Below are 12,034 nucleotides of genomic sequence, written 5' to 3'. Positions count from 1 at the left end.
GTCGAGTGCTTATCGCCCGGCACTCTTCGTAAAGTGGAGAAATATGTCAAGTCAGTGGCAAATATTTGGGCCAAATAATTGACTGACTCTCCGATTCGAATAGTATCAGTATGAGAATGAGTGTGATTGTGAGTGCGAGTGTGGGAAATGGACTGTGTAGTGTGTGCAAGTATCTTCTATCACTCCGCAGTCAGGCCATCTTCAATCCAGTCCACTCTCGGCAATCCCATTTCGATCAAATAGATGTCGCAACAATCACCGCAGACCGCACACCGCACACATGAAGCATTCGGCATATATGAAAAACAGTTGCCTGTCGCCCGTAAAGGAAGCGGAAATGACTCTTAGCAGCAGGCTAGCGGCGAGTCTCCATATCCGTATCCGGGATTCCCAATTCCGGATTTCGGGCTCCGGACTAATGCCGACCTAAGGCAAATATAATTGCGTGTGTGTTGTATTTCGGGACATTTGCATGCAGGCGTCATCTGGCTGGGGTTTTGCGGTGGTCATCTGTTCATCTGGTCAGAATGACACAAAGACACAAAGAGCCAGAGACACAAGGACAACGCCTAGGCCAAAAGTCCGACAATTGTGCTGAGTCCGGGGATTCCCCGTCCGATCCACACATCATCTTCCGGGCCGGACAACTGCCACTACAACTACAACTGCATACGTGCCCAACAAAATATTGATTTAAATGAGTTTCGGTTTCGGTTTTCATTTCCCATCGAGCAAAACTCGAGCAATCAGCAAATTGTGATGCTCAATGGTCCCACTTTTTCCTCGAGCACTTCTTCCAGTGCCACTCGTTATAGCCATGTAATTCTGTTTGTGCCTTCTCCGGCAAAAAGCGCATGATAAGCAGAATATTGCACATCGATGATGAGCTTCATCCTGGCCGCCTTCCAAGGATGTGGGGGTGTGCGCCTCTGCCGGAGGTGAGATTTATGTGGCCACTGGCAGCAGCTCTGGGCATAAAACTGGAAGAAAGTTTGACATTTTACCACATAAACCAAGGCTAGACCAAATAAGCTAAAAATTTTAAGAAAATTGTTATTTAAATTAAGAAAAACAAACTGCTACAAAGTAACAAAACTATTTGTTTTGAATATATTTATATTATATTCATTTTTACTTGTGTGCAATATCGTTTTTAGTGTTTACCCCCCCCCTCCCCCCACCGAAATGTAGATCGTTTTCGGGCCTGTCCCACTGTAATTAAGGCAAATCACATGTCAAGGTCCTTGTCAGGACTATAAGAACACGTCAATAAAATAAACTACAGTTTAAAGTTGCCGCTTCGGTTATAGTTTAGCAGCTTTATTGTCGCCGAGGGCGTTCGGGTGCTCAGATGGCTTTTTGTTTTGGGGCGGTCGAAAAGTGCGAGATATACCAGAGATACCCGGACCAGATGTCCAGAAACTCTTGAGTGTAAATAGCCTGAAAAACCTTTGGAAGTTTGCCTCCTTTTTTGGGGGTTTTGATGGGTACGACCAGCTCGGTAAGTTGGCAAAAGTCATTTGAGGCAGCAAAGCCGCAGACAGTGAAGCAAAACGAAAGATGTTGTAAAAGTTTTGGCTTAGTTTCGTTTACCTAGTGGCATAGAAAAAACTGTTTGAATATAATTCTAATTTGCATATTATTTGGCTTTGGCTCTGGCGCCCTCCCGTTTTCCATTTGGAGTCGAATGGATGGATGGATGGCGGAGGATGGAATGGAACCTTTTGGCGTACATAATGGGCTGGAAAATCTTATACAAGGCAACGCAATCTGCAGGATTGCAGCGGCCACAAAGCTCTTAAAGTAATTAGTGGCATAAATTAAATGCCCCAACCCCTCAGAGTGGACTTCTGCCCCGAAAACAACAATGGGCAATTGTTTGAATGACCCTTGTGCCACTTTTAATTGTTGCAATGCTGCGAAACTTTTCGACCTCACCGGCCAAGGCGAAAGCGAAAGAGTTGCGGAAAAAGGCCTCTAGCCTTTTTGTCACCGCCGTGGAAAATTGAGAGTAAGGGGGGAAATGGTGGAAAATCGGGGAGCGATTTCCTCACGACGCACTGCAACAAAAGCGACCGACCGCGGGGCATAAATAACTTTTTTTATGCGTTTCATATGGGCTTTTTATGTGAACAGAAGGTCGACGCACAAGCCACGCAAAAATTCGCCCAAAATGAGGAAGAAAGTTGACACTTTTTAAATTGAATATAAAATAAAATAAATTGTGCGTTATTTAAAGTATCACCCTGCCGCGCAGAGTATTTTTCATTCCCAGCAGCTGTATGTGAGCCTAATTACTTTTTATTTCGGCCGAAAGGGATTGCGAAATTGGTTAACTTTTGATTTTGTCATCAAAAATATACAGAAACTATAAGATATTTTATTTATTTTATTTATTTAAACTGAGAAAATCGATGAAAATATAATAAATAAATATTCATCACATGAACTAGTGCTAAACTTTATTATATTACTTAAATTTTTTTTATTTTGTGTGTCAATCTGCTTGCGGTGCCAAAAATGTAGCTTTTCATTTAAAGGTTTTTCTCTTTATTTTGTATTCCAATTATATAATGAAAATTCCCACTGATATGATTTCGGGTAATTAAGCCTGTAAGCTGGCTGCCAGTGAAAACGAAAGCAGGGAAAACTGCTGCAACATTGATTTCCAATTGATTTTGGCTTTTGTCGCCTTTCAGTCATAAAAATACTCATCGAAAATTACATGCCAAAATAAAACAAGCTGTTGACTTGCCAAATAGCCGTGAAATATTCCCCCAGGGCGTAGGTGAGCAGGTAACGGCAATCGCATCGTCCTGCCGTTCGAAATTCGCTGAGACAACAAATGTCGCCAGCCAAGCCAACCACCACCAAGCCATCCAAGCCACCTATTTGCCCACCGACCACGCCCCGCTTGGCCTCCCACTCCGAGTCCGGCGTATCTGTCTCCGGACAGTAACGAGTCCTGCTCATGGGCGGAACTTGAGAGGAGCAGGCTGGATGCCAGGAGGATATCGTAAAGCGACACACAATCACACATAAAATTTTACAACACGAGGATGTTTTTTATTGCACTCGTCCCCAGACTGGCTGCTCGTCCTGGTGTCCTTGTCCCCAATCGAAGGACCTTAAGTAGCCAATTACTGGAAACTTGGAATTCCCTTCCCATTCGATGGGCAAGGGTTTCTCAGCTACAGCTTCGCAGTTTCGCAGTTTGTTAGCGCTCGCCCATCAGCCGAGTAAACAACAAAACATTTTTCTATTTAATTAAATCGGATTCACCTCTTGGTCGCTCATTCGCTGATTTATGGATGGAAGCCAATAAATTTGCACAGCGCTTCTCATTCAGATTGGGATTGGGATTGGGATTCGGATTCGGATTCGGATTCGGATTCTGCTTTTTCCGCTGATTCTGTCTGAGCCGTGAGCCGTTTAAATCACGAGCTGTGCTGCGGTTTTAATTAAAAGGAATTTATTTTTCACTCAACTGCAGATAAGTGCGCAGACAGTTGGGCTGTACGAGTAGCAGCATCCACATCCGCAGACGACCATATAAATATAATAGTTTACCTTTGCCTCTGCTTTTGTTGCTCACTGCACCACCTCATCGCACCACTGGCTTACCTCTGCACCACCGCACCTCACACACACACTCACTCAAACGGACGCAAATATTTGCCCACCTCGTATTACATACCCACGACTTGCCATTATCGTTAAGACAATACAAAAGGCCACATTTGGTACAGGGAGAAATAAGTGGCCTAAATTCGGGCAACAACTCACTTCCTGAATTTATTGAACCAAATGGGTAAGACTTCTAACGACACTGTTATTGAGCGTAATTTATAAATCTACTTTAAAGAAATTAATAGTAAACAGAAGATAATTAGCATATGGACATTTAAACTACAATTTTCCCATTATTGTTCTTTTCAACAGGTCCGTTTGAGTATTTTCAATTTATCGAATTATTTCATTTAACACTTCGTTTATTTATGATATATCTACAAAAAGAATATATATTTTCTTGAACATTAAGGAGAATTTATCAGTTATAACTATACTAATTCTTAGGATTACTCTTAACATTTTAATAATACCTATTTAATTGTTTTTGAAAATTTGTTGGCACCTTCGGATATATTTGTTCGAGTGCATTGTGCGTTTTGGCTGCGTATATGTACATATGAATGTAACCCTTTGCAAACATGTCTATTTTGGTCAATGGCAATGGCAACGCAAGCCATTTGTTAATTGTTGCCACACCCCTGCGGCCGAGAAAATCGAGCCGGGACGGGACCTGAATCTGGGGATCTGGCATATGGGATCTGGGATCTGGATGCCATGGACAGAGAACTGAAGCCGGGGGTCCGGGGCCTTTGGCCGCCTGTCATAATTACGGAACTGGCTGCTCAAGTTGCCGCAGCTGGCACCTAAGACATTGGCCATGGCTAAAGACCTGCATCGTCGCCTGCCTAGTTATTAAATAGATGGATGAATGGATGGATGGATGGGCGATACGGGGCTGCTGGGCGATTCCGATTCCATCGATGCCCGACCACAGATCGGGTTTCAGGTATTAGTCAGTAATTAATCATCCGCCTTGTTATAACGGCCAATTGTGTAATTACAGCATATATGGATATCTAATGCGTTCGATAAAAATGTAAATGCGCATACATACATATATGTACCTACATATATCGTCCTCAATCGGGCGAATTGAGAATTAATGGCCAATAAGCGAAAATGAATCATGCAATTGGCGCCCAATGGCTTCAAGTTCTCGCAAAATGTTGTAAAGCCCTCGGCCCAAAAGCCGAACCTCTCGAGGGCCCACTAAAACCCCGATATAAACAGGGCCCGCAGCCAAGATGTTAAAACACCCACCCACCGCCAACTCTACACACACACACTCGCACACACACACACACATATATGTAGACCGGAAATCGCCGGCGATAAATCTCCCATTTACCTTTAAACTCGAAATACGACTACCAATGGGGATCGAGGGTGAATCGGAGGAAAATGGGTGCGGAAGTTGGGGAAGTTAGGGAAGTTGGGATGTGCGGGAGTGGACACTGTTACGTCCTTAAATCCACTAACAAATAAAGGAATAAATTGCCCATAAAAAGGATTTTGCAAATGCCGGCTGCAACTACGGAACCCACTTGTGTTTCCTATTTTACAGTTATTGTGCACTTCTTTCTAGTTTAGTTGCTTGTACTAAACTTAAAGAATTGCGCGACCGCAAATGCCAACAAGTTTTGTGCGATTCTTGTCCACAGGCAAAAGTCAAAATATTATGATCAAGTCTGTAGCTTCTCTTTTGATGCAAAATATGGCTGGAATTGTTTTTTACTGTGTCTACATAATTTCGATTTATATTCGTGCTTTCTTCTTCTGATTTATTTAATTATCCCATGTGTATTAGCTAATAAATATAACGTTGAACAATTTTGAATTGAAAGAATCACACTGTAGCAAAATACTTGATGAGTTTGGATAAATTTAATTAATTAGAATTTTCTGCACAACGTATAGAAAATTTGTTGAAATCAATCTTTACTTCCATTTGTTTAATTTTTGGAAATTATCATTTGTTGTAAGATCTTTTATAATATTTTCTATCAAAATACAGGTTACATGAAAAACCAAGTGGAAAATTAAGAAAGTAAAATTGAAATGGACGAATTAGCTGTTTTCTAGCCAAGCGGGGAGGTTCGTGTCTTAGCTCAACGAATATCGTGGCTCTGCACCTGATTTGAATTCGACGGTCACACAGAAATACCGAAAACCGACATGTACAATTTGTTGTGTACTTGGTATATTTGTCGTGACCACATCTGGTCACACTGCTCGCATAAGATCAACAACTACTGCGGCCATTCTTACATTCTACTCCTAAAAAAATTCCGAAAGTGCACTTAAATAGCCCAAAATAATAACAAAACATAATAGTGACCGGACGATGCAGCACCGCCAACAAAATAAAGTGTGAAAACAAGTGATTGAATACCCGGAAAGTCGCCTCGCGAAGCGGGAACTAACGTGTTTGGCTGGCCTGTTTTTTCTCTCTCCTCTTTTTCGCCAACCAAAAACCAGGCTAACAGTGATTTTTTCGCGGGGGAGGGGGTGCGACGAGCCAAAACCCGTAGTAAAGAAACCGCCCGAAAGGAGCGCCCACTTTGGCCAGCAACTTTAGCTCAGCTCCCCGAACCAAAAGTGAAGAAAAAAACAAAAAACTAAAAGGAAAACTTAAGTAAAACGGGGGCGTCTATCGCTTGCAAGTGTGTTGGTTAGTCAGTGTACGTGTGTGTTGGCCAGAACAAGTTGGCTGCGCGTGTGTGCGTGTGAGGGGTTTTTTGATGTCTGCGCTGTCTTTTTTCCCCAGCCGAGGTGAGCACACAGGTGAATTATCGGTGCATTCGGCTGCCTTGGCAACAATTCCATAAAAACAACACATAGAAAACAACAATAACGACCACCCGCAATATATAATACATACATACACACGTTTAAAACCAAACAAAATCCAGAAAAATGCTCCGTTTTCTAAGCCGTCGCAAGGTGCGCAACAACTATGTGGATAATTCGAGAGAGGGCGGCGGGGCAACTAGTTCCGCGGTGGGCGTGGCTGGGGGTGGTGGTGCCATCACCTCCGGCGGCAGCTCACAAATAAAGCCACAACGCATCGTGGTCAACAAGAACAAAATCGACTGCCGCGTCATTCTGCTGGACAACACTGACCTTTCCATCGAATTATCGGTGAGTACAGGAGGGCCCACATCGAATTACATTTGGCCCATTTTCGATTTTTTGGCTTTCACCCTTTAAACTGCTGCCGTTGGCAGTAATTTTCGGAAGGCAAACAAACAAGCGATTGGATCTTATAAGAGAATACCGTCAAGGTAGAGATAAAGATAGAGCTAAAGTGGTTGGTAGGGCGGCTCAGTATTACGTACTAAATAAATAATGTCTTAAATTTTACGAATCATCTTTAGCTCTATCCTTTATACGAATTTTAAATTTGAGCTCAGAAATATTATTTATATTAAGAAGTAAGTCAGGGTATTTATTGTCCATTAAATGCACTCTGCTAAGAGAAGTATTGAATTCTCAAAACAGCCCAAAACAATTGTGTAGCAAACGTTTTAACCATTTCATTTATTGGTCCACCCTAATGAAGACACTACCGCAGCTTGCATTGCCTCAGTCCGTGTGATAAAAATAAGCAAATTGCTGCTGATCAGCACATAATTTAACCCGCTAAGCGAACGTGATTAGTTCAGGGTCGCATTGATTTACACCTGCCCCCCGTCGGAAGCATTAATTTTCCACTTTGCTGTTTGCGATTGCAGAAAAAGGCATTGGGCAGCTTTTTGTACGAACAGGTATTCTACGCACTGGACATCATCGAGAAGGATTACTTTGGGCTGCAGTTCATGGATGCCAATCACGTCAAGCACTGGCTAGATCCCACCAAGCCCATCAAGAAGCAGGTCAAAAGTGAGTTAATGTGTGAAACCAATTACGTGGGCCAAACAATACTAATTATTTTACCTTTCCCGCAGTTGGGCCGCCCTACACGTTCCGGCTGAAGGTGAAGTTTTACTCTTCGGAACCCAATACACTGCGCGAAGAGCTGACCCGCTACCTGTTCTTCTTGCAACTGAAACAAGATCTTCTCGAGGGGCGACTCGACTGTCCGGAGGACAAGGCCACCGAACTCTGTGCTTTGGCATTGCAGTGTAGGTGTTTTTCTTCATTTCATTGATTTAATTTGACGGATTCACTCATCTTTAAAAACAGTTTTATGAGTTCATCGATATAGCACGAGTTTCCTTAACTATTTGACTAATTGTTTATTTTTCACTCACAGCTGAACTGGGCGACTATGACAATCAGGAGCATTCCGCCGCCACCGTCTCGGAGTTCCGTTTTGTGCCCGAGCAAACGGAGGACCTGGAGATAGCCATACTAGACGAGTACAAGACGTGCCGTGGTCTCACACCTGCTCAAGCAGAAACGGCATTCCTGAACAAGGCCAAGTGGCTGGATATGTACGGTGTTGACATGCACACGGTGCTCGGAAAGGATGGCTGCGAATACCACCTTGGCCTTACGCCCACCGGAATACTTGTTTTCGAACGCGATCAGAAGATCGGCCTGTTCTTCTGGCCCAAGATCAGTAAGCTGGATTTCAAGAAAAAGAAATTGACTCTTATTGTGATCGAGGATGACGACGAGGGAAGAGAGCAGGAGCACACCTTTGTCTTCCGGCTGTACAACGAGAAGGCGTGCAAACACCTGTGGAAGTGCGCCGTGGAGCACCACACCTTCTTCCGGCTTAGGGCGCCGGTCAAAGGCCCCTCCGCCCGTCAAAACTTCTTCCGTATGGGCTCTCGCTTCCGGTATTCCGGTCGCACCGAGTTCCAGACCACGCAGCAGAGTCGAGCCAGGAGAACGGTCCAATTTGAGAGACGACCATCGCAGAGATTTGCTAGCCGTCAGTCGCACCTGTTGCGCGAACGTCAAAAGGCTTCCCAGGAGGCGGCGGTGTCGGCTGTGGCCTCGGTTAATGCTCGAGCTGCTGCCGCTGCGGCTGCCGCAGCCGCATCCCAATCGCCTGCACCGGCTACTCCCTTAGTATCTTCCCAAGTATCGACACCGACTCCTAACAACGATAACAATAACGACGCCTTCGACTCGCTCATTTCCACGGATCAGTTCATCACTGTTACACCTTCGCCTTCGGTGCTTACTGTCATTCAAAACTCTGCCATTATTGAACCGGATGCGGCTTGCAGCGGCTCCATCAGCTCCTCATCCCAGGCAGCAGCCAACTTTGCTTCGCTGGGTCGCAACTCCCTCAAGTCCAACTTCAGCAACGAGGATCCGGCGTACAGCAAGATTGGATCTATTGGCAAGGCGTCAGGATTGACTGTGAAGTAAGAAGTTTATCTATAATTACCTTTCCGTTCCCTTTTTAAATGTAACTTTTTTTTTAAGATTGGATCCAGACTACACACCACCATACTCACCGAACGCCACTAAGAACTTTGATGAAACCAATCCATTTAGAAATGCAACGAGCTCCCACCACGGCAGCTTTGGCAAGGCTTCCATTAGCTCCGGTCAGCTCAGGTAAACCTTTGGTGTATTTATACTATCATTGTACCTTATATATATTTATTGCTTTAACGTCCCGATTAACTAATTCGCCTGTTTCTGTGTTTGTTTTTCATCTGTCTTTCTGTGTTGTGTCCATCATTGTGCAGTGTTAAGAGCGGCTTGTCGGATAAAGATAGAGAGCTAGACTCATTGCTTAAGTCCATTGTCAAAGATCCATCCCCATCAGTGCTAGCAAACGAAGCCATTAATGATGCTAACAGTATCAGGTAGCGTAACCCATGTTTAGATATTAAAAAATATACTGACGGCAGTGTGATATTTTGGCAGGGTGACTATCAACAAGACCTTCGACATGGACCACAACACGGAGACACTGAAGCGCCTCTCGAACGCCAACGAGAAACCCAATAACCAAGTGAAACTGGCCAATGTGAACACCACGGCCCTGCCGCCTGGCAACATCAAGTGCAATATTTTAAAGGGTGAGTTTACCAACTTAATTGGTTGAAAAGCTCTTGCACGCCTACATATTTTGCAAGCATTTTCTCTTTGGCTTAATACTAAGGAAATATTAATTAACAAATCCTGCAGCTCGCGTTGAGGAGGAGCTGGGTGCCGGAGGCAACGCCAAGCTTACCAATCAGATGTTCGTACCGGCCGCCCACAGCAGCAACATGCACACGAGCAACACAAACAGCAGCAACAACCATGCACACAGCGATGGACCGGATTCCCTGAACGCCACCTACATATCAGTGGTAAGTTGTTGGCCAGCGAACCAGTTTAAGCCCACTGCATTGCACTCGTTTCATGCCTTCTGTTTATACGTTCTTATTTCCATTCGTTGTCCGCACTTAATGTTTATCCGTGGTATTGCGTGTGTTGTTTCCATGTGCTTGTGTCTGTATGCTTGCTAAACCACAAAAATAGGGAGGCGATAAGCTGACGCTCAGCATACCGGAACAGAAGCCGTCGACGGGTAGTAGCAGTAGTTCCAGCACTTCGAGCACCGCTACCACCACCACCAATGGAAATGGACCCTATAGTAATGCCACCTTTGTGTCTGGATTCAGTGCACCACTCACTCCGCCGTCGTCGCTGCCTGCGAATCTGAATAATACCGGAAGCGGGTGCAATACAACCCTTACCAGTGTGACCACCATCAGCACGCCCAGCAGCCCCACCGCCACCGTTAGCACGACCGCCTCGGAGTCAGTGGCTCCCGCTTTGAGCAACGCCTCGGCCGCCGAAATACTCATTAATGAAATATTCATTAACAACATCATAAACAATAATGCCAGCGGCAGTATCACTGCCGAAACTGCTGCCAAGCCGGCGGGCAGCTCGACGCCCAGTGCCGGCACCTTGCTCTTCTCCACGCTCAGTGAACAGGAGCGCTTGGAATCGCAGAAAACCAACCAGCAGATGAATCAGAGTCTAAATCTGAATCAAAACCACAGTGAAGTCGATGCGCCGCCGAGTGAAAAGGTTTGAGCACCTGCGAGCTTATGTCTACGCTTTTACTGTCTGTCTTTAAACTGGCCTCAACTATTAACTAACGTTTTGCTATACTCTTGCAGAAGGTACAACAAGTATTTTTTCTTTAGTACTTAAAACAAATTTGTGATCGGATCTATAACCTAAAATAGCTTTTTAATATGAAGGCCCCTTCCTGACTTCATCATTTGAATTCATTTAGAAAACAACAATTTTACCTACCCTAGTCGAATCACATAATAATAAGCTGATGTAAACATATAATCATCTGCAAGGGTATATGAGCTGCGGCTTGCCGCAGATGTCTGTCTCGCCTTTTTTCGTTTTCATGTCAATCTGCACTCCACTAACCATTTTAAGGCCATTGACCCACTTGACCTGCCGTATTAACACTCGTTTTGATCTTTGGCACAGAAAACTCCGAGCAATTATCCGGACAGCAGTCGCATTCCGTTTCCGTCCAGCAGCAACAGCAAAGACATGGTATCGCCCTGGCTGGTTTCCTCGGAGGTGGTATCGGCACCCAAGGGACGCGAGTCGGCCATCATTCGAAAATCCGTTATTACAACCCAGTTGTAATTATTGTTTAACAGTAACCCCTACTCCGCGTATAAGCTAAATGTTCTAATTTATAATCGGTAGCTATGGAAATTTAGGCAGACGTAACGTATTCGTATTTTATCGTAGACAAACTTAGACGAGTTTTAAGCATTCCAAGCGAGAGCAACGACAAAAAGACAATGAGAGAGCAGGTCCAATCAAAAGCATACTGTCCCTAAATGTGCCTTAATGATCTATATTTATATACTTTACATATATCATATACACCGATGCGATATCGAGGAACGAAATGTGCTAAACCGTGTACTTAATAAAGTATTCAACCGCTAACTGTAAGTGTATAGACTGGATTTTTAACAGAAAATAAAAACGTGATGTTGGGCGTTCTGCTTAATATACTAGGCTTATATTATAGCTAAGAGATGTGAGGACCGTTTAATGTGCAGTATTCCAATTAACAACTAGCAGACCACTAAGAACAACGAAATTTTAAACTGCAGCCACAAAATTGACTGAAAGTATACAAATCGAAATGAGCTGAATTGAATGTAATTGTGCGAGTATTTTTGTAAATGTATTGTCCGCCGGGGGTCCCAGAACCGAAAAAATGACTTACCACACACCAACGAAATGTTAAGTGCAAGCAATCCACTCAATTATTTTTTGTCTAAGCATACAGCAACGATGTTGAAGCATTTAAATGTATAAAATATTCAATAAAAAGTGCATTTATGCATCATGTATACAGTACAACATACCCTACCCGTATCTCGTCTATTTTCGATTTGGGCACCCCATTCCAGGAATCCCGAGTCCCGAGGAGGCCCATCTGCCT

The 12,034-nt window shown here is 44.0% G+C and overlaps 1 protein-coding gene and 1 long non-coding RNA gene across 5 annotated transcripts; both read left to right on the top strand.

Annotated features, from left to right (window-relative positions):
- Positions 1 to 1,612: 1,612 nt before the first annotated feature.
- On the top strand, positions 1,613 to 2,235 carry lncRNA:CR42756 (long non-coding RNA:CR42756). The gene has a single exon (NR_037760.1). It is a non-coding gene; the product is annotated as a long non-coding RNA:CR42756 (long non-coding RNA).
- Positions 2,236 to 5,837: 3,602 nt separating this feature from the next.
- Positions 5,838 to 11,955, top strand: yrt (yurt). 4 transcript variants are annotated; one of them, NM_142034.2, is made up of 10 exons: positions 5,838 to 6,774; positions 7,368 to 7,515; positions 7,581 to 7,757; positions 7,889 to 8,957; positions 9,019 to 9,153; positions 9,288 to 9,407; positions 9,469 to 9,623; positions 9,733 to 9,899; positions 10,072 to 10,629; positions 11,053 to 11,955. In NM_142034.2, the coding sequence occupies exons 1-10, from the start codon at positions 6,550 to 6,552 to the stop codon at positions 11,215 to 11,217; spliced, it is 2,919 nt and encodes a 972-aa protein (NP_650291.1). In that variant the 5' UTR covers positions 5,838 to 6,549; the 3' UTR covers positions 11,218 to 11,955. The 4 variants fall into 4 exon arrangements, with proteins under 4 accessions (NP_650291.1, NP_001138046.1, NP_001138044.1 ...); NM_001144574.2 differs by having other exon boundaries at positions 10,072 to 10,724; NM_001144572.2 differs by lacking the exon at positions 9,288 to 9,407.
- The last annotated feature ends 79 nt before the right edge of the window (positions 11,956 to 12,034 follow it).

The sequence above is a fragment of the Drosophila melanogaster genome, chromosome 3R, assembly GCF_000001215.4.
Source record: "Drosophila melanogaster chromosome 3R".
Taxonomy (NCBI): Eukaryota; Metazoa; Arthropoda; class Insecta; order Diptera; family Drosophilidae; genus Drosophila; species Drosophila melanogaster.
The sequence above is the reverse complement of the archived record's forward strand: the minus strand, read 5'-3'. Positions and strand labels throughout refer to the sequence as shown.